Genomic DNA, 14,662 nt, shown 5'->3' with positions numbered 1-14,662 from the left:
CTCCAAAGACCCCCAGAGACCCTGAGGCTCTGAAGTCCCCAGAGTCTCCAGTCTGACCCCAGGGCCTTGTTCTTCCAGAGGCCTCTGGTTCTGCTTCCACATGTCCCTCCCCAACAGTTTCCACTGTTGCAGAGGCCCCATGGCCACCTCTGCCTACAGACCCCACTGTCCCAGGACCCCCTAGGCCACCACGAGAATGATGCCTTCCCCCAGGGCCAGTATCCCCTTGGCCTCTGGATGCGTCCCCAGCCTTTGGATGGATCCTGTCTTCATCCAAGGGCCCTCTTTCAGGGCTACCTGAGCCACTCTTGAGACCATCAAGTTTCCCAGATCCCCTCATTGCAGGACCATAACCATCTTTGTTTCCAGACCACATTCCCCCAAGTACCCCTGAGCCAGGCCTGTAACCACCCCCTTCTTCAGACTCTGTTCCCCCTGGTGTCCCAGAGCCCACTCCATAACCCGTGCCATAACCAGATCCCATTTCTCCTGATGCCGCTGAGCTGTCTCTATAACCTGCTGCATTTTCAGGACCTGCTTCCCTAGCATACCCTATGCCACCACCATACCTGGATCCCATTCTCCCCGCACCCCCTAAGCCATCCTCATAGCCTGTCTCACCTCTGGGTCCTGGTCCTCTGGAGTCCCATGACCCATTCCAGAAATCTGGTTGAGAACCTATTGCCCCTGGACCTCTTAATCCATCAGTGTCTCCTAGTGTCCTTCCAGAGCCCCGAGCACCCAGGCTCGGAGACCCAATTAGCCTGTGGCTTCTGGTATCCACCCCCTGAGCAGATCCCATCAGTCCAGCCCCTGGGGCACCACCCACACCACCTTCCCCTTCACTAGACCCCAGCATTCCAGGCCCCTGGTAAGCCCCAGTTTTGCTGAGACTGGACCCTGTGTCATCCCAAGGACCTGGGCTCTCAGACTCTATTCTGCCACTACCTTCTGCTCCCCATTGGCCTGCTGTCCAGCCTTGGGAATACTGGAAGCTTCTGGAGTCATGCCCTGCCTCATCCAAGCCCCCTGCTGTCTCCTGGTCCTCCCTTCCTCTGAGCCCCTGTAGGCCCCTTTCCCGGCCCCCAAGACCTCCTGGGCCTCCAGGGCTCGTTTTGTGGCCCTTTCTCCCACCCAGAGACTTCCCTGGGCCTTGATCATCTGCCTGCAGTGAACCCTCAGCTTTGTCCTTGGGCCCCTCTTGTCCCAGGAGGAATTTCCTGCTACCATATATTGATGGTTCCTGGACGTTCTTTCCTATAGATATCTGCCCTAGAGATTCCTCTGACCCCCAGAAGCCCCTTGCTTCCCCATCATCAGCATCTCTACCTCCCTGAGAGCCCCAGGACTCAGGGCCTATGCCTGTCTTGGAGCTAGAAGCTCTTTCTCCAGGGTACTCCTGGGTCCCAGGACCACCTGCCCCATGGCTGTCTCTGGTTTCCCCCAGGTCAGTCCCACTACCCCACACTGCCCTTGTTGCTCCTTTCTGCCTTTCCCTGCTCCAACCACCCCCTCCCTCCACTCCACCCAGGCTTTCCCCCTGCAAAATCTCCATCGCTTCCCCTTCTGACCAAGAGCCCACAGGACCAGACTGGGATCCCCTCAGAGCTGTTTGTCCTCTCCCAGGTCCTAGATGAGCACTGTGGAGCTGTTCCTGGCTCTGCCTGTCCAGAGGACCCTGATGGTCTTCTCTGTATTCCTTTCCTTCCCCGCTGCTCCCCAGTCCTCCAACCTGAGAGTGCCTGGACTCAGCCTCCCAGCCTCCTGCTATCCTACCACTTCTGTCCCCATCACTGTCTCTGCCCCGATCTTGTTGCTGACCTTCCATGAGGCCCAAACCGGATTCCTGGCCTTCTCCCTGGGGATAGGGGCTCCCAGGAAGGCTTCTGTCCCAGCCTCCTCTGTGCAGCTGATTTTCCCCAGAGGGAGTGACTGTGTATCCCTCTGCTTCCAGAAAGCCCTTTCTTGCCTGCCCTGGGCCCCAGGCTGAGCCAGCTACCCCATCACCCTCCATCAAGGAATAGCCATGCCCACCAAGGCCACCTGTCTCTGAGCCAGCTGTGAGCTGGAGCTCAGAAGCAGGCCTGGCCCCGTTATGGGAGCCCTCCAGGGGACCCCGTTCTCTGGATTTCCCTCCCTTGCCACTGATGCTCCTGGAATCTTCTGCTTCTGAGGTCTGGGCTCCTTGTGCTTGCAGCTGGTGGTCAGCACTTGTGGTCATAAGGCCTTTATCCTTCCCAGCTTTGGTGAGAGGTCAATGCCCCCACAGGAGAGACAAAAGAAAAGACCTGTTAAATCAGGCCGAGGCGCCTGTCTGACCCCAACTTTGACTGACCTTCAGGTTGCCCAGTAGAGAAAAAGCTGACCATCTCAGAAGGAAGCCAGGGTGTGCCAGCTCATTGTGAGACGAATCCTATCACCGCCTCCCCCAGCCCTGCACCCGCAGACCACCCCGCCCTGCTATGTGCTTCATGAAGACTTTCAGAGAAAACACATAACCCAAAACTTATCTGCTTATCAAACTGCTATGCGCAGTTGCATGCTTTTTAAAAGATCTATTTGCCCCACCATCTGCCTTACAAATGCCCAATTTACAGTTTCCTGGGATCACCTTGAACCCAAATCCCTAGGGGTGTAAGGGTGTTCTCTGGCCTGACCCAGGGGCTTCTCATCCATACTGAACCCGCGTCAAGCCCTGGCCAAGACCCTGAGGCCATCTTGGAGCTGCCCACCCAGAGCAATTCCAGAGGCCCCGTGGAGCAGATGGAGCTGAGGCGGACCCTGGCAGTGAAGGACCAGCATGGCAATGGCTCAGGAATAGATCTCAGGAGCACTCCTCATTCTCTGACAGTAAAGGAAGCATCCAAAGCAAATGACTGACCAAAAGAACCCCTGCTTCTGGCCTTTTCCATGTCCTCCTTGGCCCTGAGGCTTGCCTTGGTAGATGCAGGGAAAGACAGAGGTGCAAACCACTCACCTTCAACCACCAGCCAGGCGCCAGAGCTGTGGAACCCAGTGCCTAGCGAGTAGAGGCCCATGTCTGAGAAGTGGGCCCCCTTTACCACCAGACGGTGGGTCAGCCCATCGGGAGACACAGACACTTCGTATTTGTCGATGGGCTGGAGTGGCCGGTGCCGGAAACTCCAGGTGGCGTTGGGGCTGGGGTTAGAGAGAACACACTCGAAGACAGCGTCTCCCTGCTCTTCACAGTGGGCCTCAGTCAGCGGGACCACCACTCTGGCAGGGATGGCTGTCCGGGGAGGAGGAATGGGGGCATCAGCTTGGTGACTGATGCAGCAGGGCTGGGAGGTCAGAAGCCTGGGTTCAGACCAGCTCAGCCACAAACCCCCTGTGTCACCTTGGGCAGGTCACCTCCTTACCCCAGGTGACAGTTACCCCCATATAAAATGAGGGGTTATCATTAGGTTATGAACTGTAAGACTGTTTTTGGCTCAGGAGTTCTGTGATCCTAAAGCCAGAGGTGATATCTCGGGGTAAGATGGGTACATGAAGAAACCAATATGCTGACTTTATGTATGTTATTGTATGAATTCTTATGACCACCAAGGTGGGTATTATTATATCCTTTTTATAGGAAAAGAAACAGAGGGATCAGAAGTTCAATGATTTGCCTCAGTTTTACCCAACCAAGAGGCGGCCCGGTCAGAATTCACAGCCAGGTCTTGCTAATTCCAAAGCCTCTGCCCCCTCTCCCCTATACTGTGTCATTTCTAGGCTTTTCAAAGCCCTGTCCAGGCCTGCTGGAGATCTCACGTCCTCTTTTTTCCTCAACCTTGATTTAGAACCATGTTCTTGTGGTGCCTGGGTGGCTAGGTCGTTTAAGTGCCAGACTTTGGCTCAGATCATGATCTCATGGTCTGTAAGTTCGAGCCCCGTGTCGGGCTCTGTGCTGACAGCTCAGAGCCTGGAGCCTGTTTCAGATTCTGTGTCTCCCTCTCTCTCTTCCCCTCCCTGGCTTGTGTGCTGTCTCTCTTGCTCTCAAAAGATAAATAAAACATAGAACCATGTTCTTTACACCTTATCTGCCCAAAGCTTTCTTCTCCAGCCTCTCCTCCTCCCAGGAGGCGTCTGGAGCTCTCAAGTGTTCCTGTGGCGGGTTGGGGAGGCAAGCTTGGGGGGAGGAGAGACTGCATACACAGCTACTTGTGGGGATGGGACAGAGTTTGATGAGGGAGGAAGGGACGGTTCCCAGGTGAGGTGTGGGCACTAGAGGCAAGGAAGGAAGAGGTCAGTATGGAGCACAAGTGTGCCTAACCTGGGTGGAGCTTCTTGCTGGGAATGGGGGGTCTGGGAGGGGAGAGTCTTCATCAGAAAGGAGTGAGGTTGTGGAATTAGTTTGGACTAATCTGGAAATAGCTGGTTGTTGCAGGTCTATGAGCAGGGGCATGGCATGGACGTTTTGTATGGCAGTGGCTGGAACTCAGCGCCAAGAGAACATAGACCTCAGACCAAGACTTTTGGAAAGCTGTTTAACATCTGGGTGTACCTTCCTCTCCCTAAAAGTCTTTGCAAAAAGGGGGAGGGCATGCATCACATTTATCTTCCCCCCAGCCATGGCACCGACTTGAGCCCCCCTCCTTACAGATCTCCCCCACTCAAACTTCTGCGGGGAAGACCACCCACCGCCAGCATCCAGTTCCGTGGAGAAGATTTCCACATCCTCCACCTTGACCTGGTAAATGCCAGCATCCTCGGGTTGCAGATCACGGATCTGGAAGTGGTAGCGCTTCCCCAGCCGCCGCAGACAGTGCTTGATCTGGTGGTCGAAGCCGTAGGGGATCATCTCACCATCCTGAGGTGGAGAAAGGAAGAGGAGGGTTCAGGGCCTCAGTGGGTCCCCAGCACCTCCTGCCCCAACCCTCCTCCGACAGCCTCCCACCAGACCACATATTGCTGGAACCACACAGTAGACGGGAGGGGGATGGGGGCAGGGGGTGGAGAGCAGGGCTCAAAGGCCCTGAGAACAGGGAATGTGAGGTGAAGGGGAATAAATGACCAAGGAGTGTCCTTGACTCTCACCGTGGAGTAAATAACCTGTAAGTGTTGCACAAGAGGCACCCAAAAGTGGGAGATCTCAGCTCAGATTGAGTAGAGCAATGACCCAAGCAGCCTTAGGGGGACAGCAGGGGGCAGCACCAGGAGCCCCGGGGGGCCCCAGCACATTCATTCATGGAGGGGCACAAAAGAGTTCTATCATATCTTTGTGGCTCTACAAAACCCAGCAATCTACACCCATGCCCACTTTAGCTAAAGTCTAGATAGATGTGCTATGTGCCAAATACTAATAATTGCGCATCTTCGGTTGCCTACTGTGTACCAGGCACTGTTTTAGGTACTTGGGCCACATCAGTGAATAAAACAAAGATTTCTGCCCCCAGGGAACTAAAATTCTATGAGGGACACAGACAAACAATAAGTATCATAAGCAGATAATATAATGTATATTAGAAAGAGCTAGAACTAGAGAAAAAAGAAAAGAGAGAGGAGGGTGTGGATTCAGGAAGATGAAATGGGGTTGGGGGGACATAGTAGTGTCACACAGGTGGCCAGGGGAAGCCCAGCTGCGGGGAAGACAGTGGACATGTCAGGCAGCAGAATCAGCTGGAGCAGAAAAAAAGACACAAGCCCAGGGGAGAGGGTAGGGAGGCAGGAAGAGAACAGCAAGGGGAAGAGCACCAGGAATGAACAGAGCTAAGAGGAGGGGCAAATCATATATGATCTCATTCATCATTTAATTGTGCCATGAGATAGGTCCTATACTACCCTTACTTTGTATGTGAGGACCCCGAGGCACAGGGAAGGTAAACATCTTGCCTGGGGTCACCCAGCCAGTAAGTGGTGGAGTCTGACCACAGAACTAGTGTCACTGTGCTCTGCTCCCTCCCCCAGCACAATCTGCCCCAGGTCCCACTTTGTTGATAGGCAGTTACTATTGGAGTCCATGCAAGGATGTGTCAAATCTCCGGAGAGAGAGCTCAGATGGATGGGGGTGTACTTTCTCAGAATCCTTTTTTAGCCCCCCACCCCTGCCCTGGCTGGAGAACCTGGTTGCTTAACAAGAGGTAAGAGGACTCTGTGAAAGGCCCACACCAAAGTTTGACCTCACTTGAACCAGGAACTCCATGGGACGCCAGACTCATCATCTGTGGACTTTAGTTGCTCGCAGAAGGGAACCCGTGGGCCCCTAGTTCCTCCCGCCAGGACCCGCAGCATCCCTGCCAGACCCCTTTCCTTTCCAATGGCTCCTCCAGACTCACCTTATACAGGTAAATATTGCTCTCAGAATACTTGAGATCCAGCTCCAGGTCAAACGTTGCAACCCCCTCCTTGCTGACCTTGATGTGTCTCAAGTTGGAGACGGCATTAACATACTAGGGAAGACAAACCCATCCAGGGAGCTCTCTGAGTTATCTAATCAGGGCATTCCAAACGCACACACCTCAGCCCCCCAATGCCCCACTCAAGCATGCATTTGCCCATTTTCCAGGTGGGAAGAAATTTTCCACAATGAGTTATCAGGTCAGCAAGAAAGTGAGAAAGAACTCCGGGTGTCCAGGTGCCCTGAGAATCCGGGAGGACTTTTCTGTTTATCTGTTATTCCATCCAATAAACATTAGCTGAGCACCTACTGTGTGCAAAGCCCTGTGTTAAGGTAAATGAGAAAGCTTGGAGGAGAGAAAACAGGGTCGCCGGATGTTTGATGAACCACCTTCAAAGTGATAAATACTATTTTCAGGAAGATGAAAACTAGTTGTTTTGCATTTCCAGAAGACAAAATTAGACTAATGCTATAGTTAGACTAGACCCGGGGCAGAACTTCCTGCAGTTTATAGGATGTTTGCATGAAAATACTAATGGAAACTGTGAAATTCCCTCCACTGGAAGCCTTTAGAAATAAGACAAGTGTCCAAGGTCTGGGGATGCTGACAGCTGGCCGGAAGCCCTTGCTACACCGGGCTGAGTGCCTTAAGTACATTCTCTCCTTCATCCTCTCGCTAATCGTAAGAGGCAGGTACGGCTTGAACACCCATTTTACAAATAAGGAAACCAAGACAGGGAGGTCCTAACTTTCCCAAAGCTCAGATTTTAGTAAGCATCAGAGCCAGATTTCAAAGCCAAGTCATGTTGACTTGAGGCCTGGGTCCTTGGCTCGACATCGCCAAGGGGGAGCGGGGGGAGGGGGGGGAGTGGCCCCGCACGAAGCCTCCAGGTGGGGGCGCCCGTGAGGCACCCGCTGCTCCTCAGGAGAGCGTACCTGTGCCACCTTGTCCTCCTGCTCCTTCCGCATCTCCTGCAGCTTGCGCAGCATGCCTCGGTAGTCCACGATGCCGTACTTCAGGCAGATCCGCTCGTAGTCCTTGCGGTCGGCCGTCAGCAGCAGCTGCCACACCTGCGCCATGTCCACCTTTTTCTTGGTGGGAGGCGGGGCCCTGGGGAGCAGGGTGGGCTGGTCAGAGGCCAGAGGAGCCCCAGGGGAGCCCCAGGAGCTGGTCCCCTAGTCTAGGAGGCCTGGCCCCCAAGGGGCTGTGGGGAGCTGCCCTCTCTGCATTGGAAGAAGTGGGCCAGGAAGGCTGGGCTCTGGGACTGACCACTGTCTGGACACGATGGACCCAGAGGTGGATGCATCTGCCTTCTCCCCACAGTGCACTCTCTTGCAGGAGAAACACCACTCCTGACAACTTGTGTTGTGGATTTCTGAGCAACATGGGCAGGGTGAGGGGTGGGGGGAGGGGAGTGCAGATCATTCTGTTACTTTAACATTTTTAAAAAATATCATTGTTCTAGCGAGTGTCCCATTTTACAAAACAGTAAATCAGGGCTGGACAGGAGAATTGGTTAAGGACATAGAGCTTGGAGGTGGCAGAGCTCCCAGGTCAGCCCTCTCTCTCCTCCCATTGGCCACCTGCAGCCTGGCTTCCCAGTCGGTGGAGTGGGGAGCTGAGCCCGTCTTGCTCATGGACGTATGGAGGGAGCCTTCACCCCTGGCCCTGGACAGGCCCAGACCCACCTCTTCTTCAGGCGATATCGGTAGTCCATCAGCTCCTTCCTGAGGTCTAGAAAAGGAGCAGGAATGAGGCCCCAAGCCCGGGGTGGGATGCCAAGGGGCTAATGCAGGGCTTTTCCATAGCAATGCGGGTAGGGTGGGGTGGCAGTCTGAGGACCTGTGGTCCATGGCTGACAACCAAGCTTTTGAAAGGTGCTCTCCTGGGGACTGGTTACAAGCCATAAGATATGGGCTTGGCCAGGTAGGGAGCGCTAGGCAAGGAGAAGCCCATTCCCCCCCAAACCCAAGGAGATTTCTGGCCACCCTTCCACCTACCCTCCTGGGGTTCCTTTTGCCTCTTCCGATTCTTCCGAAAGCCAACTAGACCAGCAGGAGTAGAGGAGGAGGGGAGGGATTTAATGTGGACAGATGGAGACAGAAACAAGACACATTGACGGTCTTCCTGATTATAGCTGAGTGCCAGGGACCTGCCCTCCCCACTGTCCTCCAAGTCACAGCAACGTCTCAGCAAGAGGGCTGAACAGGGCGGATGGTCTGTCTGCCATAAGCTTTGATACTCCAGAGCCTTAGCATGACTGAGATGGGGCTGACCTGATTATCATCGCATGCAGGGGAGGCCCACTGACATGGCTGCCGGGGCAGGGAGGTGGCAGAAATGAGTGAGGTGACCGTGGGTGACTACACACTGAACTGTACCTAAAGGGGCTCTTCCACGCACAGGCAAGCTGCCATTTTGGGATATGGGCCAATGTTGCCAAAGATGTCAGACACTGCTGTTTGGCTGATCCTGTAGCTATTCCCAATCCTCGGCTTCATCACCCCACTCCCACTAGTAGGAAGGAGGCTGGAAAACTAAATGCTTGCTTTCCTGGCTTCCCTTGCAACTAGGAGTGGGCATGTGAGTGACACAGTTCTGGCCAATGAGATCTAAACAGAAGTCTCCAAGGAGTTTCTGAGAACGCTTTGGCTTTCTCGATGAAAGGGCCAGATGGACCGGGTATATCTGAATGTGGATTCGGTGTGGGTCTGTGGCAGCTGTCTTATGACTGTGAGGAGATAAACCAGCCTCTTCGGGTAGCAGAGCAGTGAGACAGGAAGAGTCTGGCTGTCCTAAGACAGCCCTGAGCTCTGGTTTGAGCCCTGGGCTGCGACCTCAGGGCTTCTTATCGTGTGACATACTCAAGTGTCTTAATTTCTTGGGCTATTCGTAGTAGGGTTTTCTGTTACTTGTAGGCAAAAATGTAACCAATGGAAAGACTAGATCTGCTTTCTCAAGAGACATGTACCTTCCCGATATTACATGTCGACAATTAATTTAAAATTTGGAAACACTGCCCAAGCCAAAGCAAATAAACAAACAGAAAAACCGCCACCTATCAGAGAAAGGATTTGGCCTTTATGTTACTCGACTGTCACCTCTGACGTCAGCCAGGACAAAGAATCCTTTGTATAGTAGAGAAACTGAGGCCCAGAGAAGAAAATGAAGCCAGTTGACGGAGTTAGCAGAAGGTTTAGGACCAGAAACCAACTCCCAGGTCCTGCCCTCATTCCAAGGGTTAAGAGAGTATCATTTAGAGCCTCTGCAATGGGGCATCTTCTGAGGGTTGCCTTTTAAACCATATGCAGAGTTAGAGTGTGAGTGTGTAAAGCCCAAGGGCTCTGGCACCAGAGAAGGCAGCAGCTTTGGTGTCCCTCTCTCCTTTGACCCCACCAGCTGCACAGCTTCTAGGGTGTCTGAAGGGAAAGGCAGGGCCAACACCCAAGCACTGATGAGACAGGAAGAGGGGGAGAAGGACAAGCCCACCTTCAATGACCAAGAGCCTAGTGGAGCACGTGGCTTCTCCATACATGTTCACTGCTGTGCAGCGGTACACGTCCGTGTCCTCACCCGTCAGCTTGTTGATCTGCAGAGAGGCCAAGGCCAGGGGAACGGGGCTAGCACCTCCCCTTCCTCTACTTACTGGACATGGTTATAGGTATATACAGATGGGTAAGACATCTGTATTTCCTCGTAGAGCTCACAGTCTTCATCAAGAAAGTCAGACCCCAAAACAAAAAGCTGGATCTTGACTGAGAGCAGATATACCAACTCTTTACCATCAAAGGCAGTGTGGTGTAGCAGAAAAAGCTCATTTTTTTTTTTTTTTTGGTTCAGATGGATCTAGGCCTGAATATCATCTCTGTCATATATTATAGGTTATGGGACGTTGGGTAAATTACCTAATCTCTTTGAATCTTTGTTTCTTAGAAGGTGAGGATAACAACATCTCAAAAAGTGGTGAATGGTCAGGATTAAGTTATATAATCAATGTCACATGTTTAGCCCAAGACCAGGCACTTAGGCATTCCATGACTGGTAGCTGTAATTATTACTCATATTGGCCACCACATGTGGTCCCTAGAGGCCAGGACTGGTTAGACATTTACATAAACCTTTTGTATTCATAACAACACCATAAAGTAAATACTGTTATACCCTCGTGTTACAGATGGGGAAAAAGAGTTACAGAGAAGCAAGTAACTTTCAAAGGCTAAGGTGGTGGGCCTGGGATTGGAACCCAGGCCGTCAGCCTCCAGAGCTGGAATCCTTAAGCTCCAGTCTCTGCCACCTGACAGGTTGTCAGCAGAGGTGCCTGCAAGCCTGCCAGACCCGCATCTGGCTCAGGCAGCCTGGAGCCCCAGGACAGAGCTGATCGGACTCAGCCCAACTGGGAATATCTCCTACTCCTCTGGGGATTGGAGGCCATCAGGGAGACCTTCAAGGGTCGGGGAGAGAACTCGGATCTTACCTGTAGCACGTGCTCCTTGCTGCCAGGGGCAGAGGAGATCTGGTACTTGGTGGAGTTACTGAGGTTACCTTTGGTGCACTGCCAGTGCACCTTGGGTCTGGGCTCCCCACAGACCACGGCCCGAAAGATGGCATTTTTCCCTGGGGCAGGAAAAGGTGGGCAAAAGATTGGCAGGTTAGGGGAGGGGTGACAGTATACTTTATTGAGATTTTCATTTATGTTACTTTCACTGCTCTAGGCATTTCCACTGCCCAGTCCAAGATGGGTGTCAGGCCTTGGTGCCCTTGACTCAAAGGCTCTTACAATGCCAGGCAGAGAGCAGACGTTTCCAGACAGTGCCTGCCTGGCTTCTGTTTCTCAGAGTGTAGGTTCCTTGAGCAAAGATGCGGCCAGACTGTCCATGTGGAAGGGGAGGCAGGCAGGCTTGGGCCGGAAGGGGATATTTCTTTGTAAGTGGGTAAGGGAAGGAGTCTGAAGAACTCTCCCGAGACTGAGAAAGAGAGGAGACCTTTGTGGAGTCCACCCTTGAGGTGGGAAGGCCTGAGACACAGGGTTCCAGCCTCAGAAAGTGCCTGAGCTCCATGTTTGGCCCAGAAGCCTGGGAGCTGCCTACCCTCAAGGAATCCTTGGGCTCCTTTCAGGAACCTCTCAGTAGAGATCAGTTCGGAGTGAAGACCCAAGGGCCCCAGTGATGAAAGACAATTTTCTCATGACCTTGTTGAGTGGGGACTTACAGTCAGATTTAGAAAAATAAAGTGCCATCTTTTTCTCACACCAGAGTGTTGTAAACTCAAGGTATTGCAGGAAGTTGTGTTGGGGAAAGAACACCAGTTCTTATCCATTCCCCCTAAAGCCTTTGCTCCCATCACTTTCTTGGGCACTTTTCTCACATGGCTCAAGTTACCTCTTTATTTTATTTTATTTTACTTTATTTTATTTTATTTTATTTTATTTTATTTTAGAGAGAGAGAGAGAGAGAGAGAGAGAGAGAGAGCGTAAGTGGGAGAGGGGCAGGAGAGAGGGAGAGAGAGAATCCCTACCAGGCTCTGTGCTTGGCTCAGAGCCCAATGGGGCTTGATCTCACCAGCATATTATAACCTGAGCTGAAGTCAAGAGCCGAGTGCTTAACTGACTGAGCCACGCAGGAGCCCCTTAACTCCATTTTAATGGTGTCCGCTGTAGGTGCTCGGAGGCAGGGAGAGGGGAGGGCACTAAGAAACAGCACGACCAATCCCACTCCCCAATTAGCATTCCCAATCTTTTCCCCAAATATTTCTTGTTTCAGCATCCCATAGTATGTCTTTGCTCCCTTTCCGCATCCTGATCTTCAGGTCCCTTGCCCTTCTGGGGACCCAGGCAGGCAGGCACCCCACAAGCATAAGGAAACACGGTGCTGGACTTGGGGGCTGGGAGGCAGGCTGGGAAGGATGATGCCCAAGCCCCCTCCACCGCACACACTCCCAGCTCTCACCTTCCTGCAGCGCCATGGGGACGGGCTTCTGCTGGAAGTCTGGGGTGCTGAAGCCTTCGGGGATCTCCTCCACCAGCTGCAGGATGCTCACCCCGTGAAGGGCAGATTTCTTGAGGGGCTTCCCTGAGAAGGTGGGGGAAAGGGAGATGAGCCCCACCCCCCATTCTTCCTCGTGGGTGGCCTTTCGACACAATGGAGCACTGACCCAGGCACCCAAGGACCATGAACTCCTCCTCACTCTCCCACCGTTGGGCAGGACTGCCTCCCAGGCCTCCCAGAGCATCCTGCCTGTGAGCAGGGCATTTGAATTTTCTGAAAGTCCTCCAGCAGTGTGAATGAAGCCCCCAGGAAATGGGCAAGGGGCACCCAGGGAAGACCCTGGGAGCGTCATTGGGGTACAGCTGGAGAAGGGAGAATGGGAAGGGGCTTCCCATCATGGACTTTATTCAGGAAAACAAGTTAAAACCCAAAGCTGATATTTAAAAATCCAGGAGACAGGTGAATTCCCAAAGATCTCTGAGCCCTATCATTCCCTCCTCTCCACCCAGGGAGAAGCCCAATGAGGGTTAGGGCAGGGGAGGGGAGATCAGCTCTTCTCTCACCTGCCATAGTTTGGGTACCTCTTTGGTTACTGAAGGTGGCAACTGGTCTCCTGCGAACAGAAGACAGAAATGCTTATGAGAGGTGCAGGCTGGGCTTAGCCGTCTCTCCTCATGTCTCCCACACCATCAGTGCCTCAGTCGGTCTCTGGCACGGGAGCTGGGTAGAGGTGTTGCCCCTGAGAGCTTCTCTGACCCCACCTAATGATCCCGATTGGTGCCCTGCAATTCTCTGCCCAGAGACAGAGAGAGGGGAGGTTGCTGCTCAGTCGTACCTTTCCCAGGTAATGAAGACCTTGAGGCTAAGCCTGTAACCCGTGCTGGTGGCCTGGCCTGTGAGTGCATCCACAGGCCTGATGGCACTCAGAGGATGAGACACAGCCTCCCCAAAGCTTGGGAAATCAAATTCCTGGCGTTCAGGATTCCCTTAGCTATTTAGCAGACTGCCCCCTCTTGATTTTGGAATGTCAGTTTTTCATGGATATTCTCTGGGACCCCTGGCTCCTCTCCCAACTCTGAGACTTTCTAGCAAGGCCCAGCAGCCTTCCACCTCCCACCTTCAACCAATCTGGAATCCTACTGATGGCCAGATCTGCAGGGGGGAATCCCTTAGTTGGCTGTTCTTCAGCTCATTTTGACCCAGGCTGACAGGATCCTCATAAATCCATCTGCCCCTTCTCTGAAGCCAGTGAGTTATAACGCCAGGTGAACACAAATGCTCTCCAGCCTCTCCCAACCACCATTACCACTATCTCCCCCTGATTTCTTCACAATTGCACCCTTTCGTTATGGCTGATGGGGAATGCCACTCAGGAGAGAGAGGGGGCTTGGGTCTGGGCTGGGATGAGAGCCTTGATGAGAGCTGTGAATTGAAGGGCAGTGGTGGTGGGGGGTGTCTTGAAAGAATTCTCCGGCGGTACCTCCTCCCGTGCGTTTGGCCCGTGGCCAAGGGGTTCCATTTTGAAGATGCCACTCCCCGCCCAGAGAGCCTTGTGTTCAGGATAGAATCACACATGACAGAGCAAATTCTTCCTTCCAACTGACACTTCCATTTCACAACTACCCACCCACTGGCACTTCTGGCCTCAAGGTGTCCCCTCTACAGCCCAGCGGCTGCCCCCCAGCGCGCTGGAATGCCATGGTGCGCCAACTGCGTTCTGGAGCGGTCACAGGGCCACAGCCGCTGCGCAGCAGGGAGTCAGGAGGGAAGGCGAGCGAGGATGGAGAACAGCCGCCAATGGAGGACGCAGCCGACCACAAGTGGCAGGAGTCGCAGGGGCCTGTGTCCCACCCGTTCCCCAGTCCCATCTCAGGCATCTGCCTAAGACCCCCACCCTGGAGTAGTTAGCGTTCAAAACGGACACCGTAGTTGTCATCTTCATCTTCATCATCCCCTGCCCCCTCCTCCTGCCCGTCACCCTCACCACCAGCTCTCAGTCATTTTCTCTGCTGTTTGTCACACATGAAGTGTAATGCTAACTGCTGCTCTCCCTCTGGCCTCCTGCCTTCAGGGCCCAGCTGAGAGAGAAGCAGACCCAGTACGGGGATTTAAGAGTTTGAGGTTCAGTCAACTTGCCCTCTGCACCTCCATTCTCTTCAGGAAGCCAGATTTGGGACAAGGTTAGTGACAAATGGGCAAGAGATCTGCTTGGTTGGAGACTAGAAGGATATGGTCTCAATCAGGGGGGAGGGGGAAGGAAATGAATTCTCTTTGCCCTTTTGAGAAGAAATCCCAGTTTTCCTCAGCACCAAACAGGAGTGGTGTCCTGCCTATCCC

The 14,662-nt window shown here is 53.3% G+C and overlaps 1 protein-coding gene across 1 annotated transcript in view; it reads right to left on the bottom strand.

Moving 5' to 3' along the window:
• The window catches only part of IGFN1 (immunoglobulin like and fibronectin type III domain containing 1), a 29,669-nt gene extending 15,644 nt beyond the window's left edge, over positions 1-14,025 (bottom strand). The window contains exons 1-13 of the mRNA XM_029933386.1: positions 13,953-14,025; positions 13,161-13,218; positions 12,889-12,938; positions 12,287-12,409; positions 10,816-10,955; positions 9,831-9,930; positions 8,342-8,386; positions 8,030-8,075; positions 7,277-7,451; positions 6,279-6,392; positions 4,645-4,813; positions 2,978-3,250; positions 2,192-2,241 (exon numbers count right to left, since the gene is read on the bottom strand). Of these exons, the coding sequence (XP_029789246.1) occupies positions 2,192-2,241; positions 2,978-3,250; positions 4,645-4,813; positions 6,279-6,392; positions 7,277-7,451; positions 8,030-8,075; positions 8,342-8,386; positions 9,831-9,930; positions 10,816-10,955; positions 12,287-12,409; positions 12,889-12,938; positions 13,161-13,218; positions 13,953-14,025 (1,416 nt within the window). The remainder of the gene's footprint in view (positions 1-2,191; positions 2,242-2,977; positions 3,251-4,644; positions 4,814-6,278; positions 6,393-7,276; positions 7,452-8,029; positions 8,076-8,341; positions 8,387-9,830; positions 9,931-10,815; positions 10,956-12,286; positions 12,410-12,888; positions 12,939-13,160; positions 13,219-13,952) is intronic.
• Positions 14,026-14,662: the final 637 nt, after the last annotated feature.

The sequence above is a fragment of the Suricata suricatta genome, chromosome 3 (genome assembly GCF_006229205.1).
Source record: "Suricata suricatta isolate VVHF042 chromosome 3, meerkat_22Aug2017_6uvM2_HiC, whole genome shotgun sequence".
Lineage (NCBI taxonomy): Eukaryota > Metazoa > Chordata > Mammalia > Carnivora > Herpestidae > Suricata > Suricata suricatta.
This window is presented reverse-complemented; position numbering and strand designations above follow the sequence as displayed.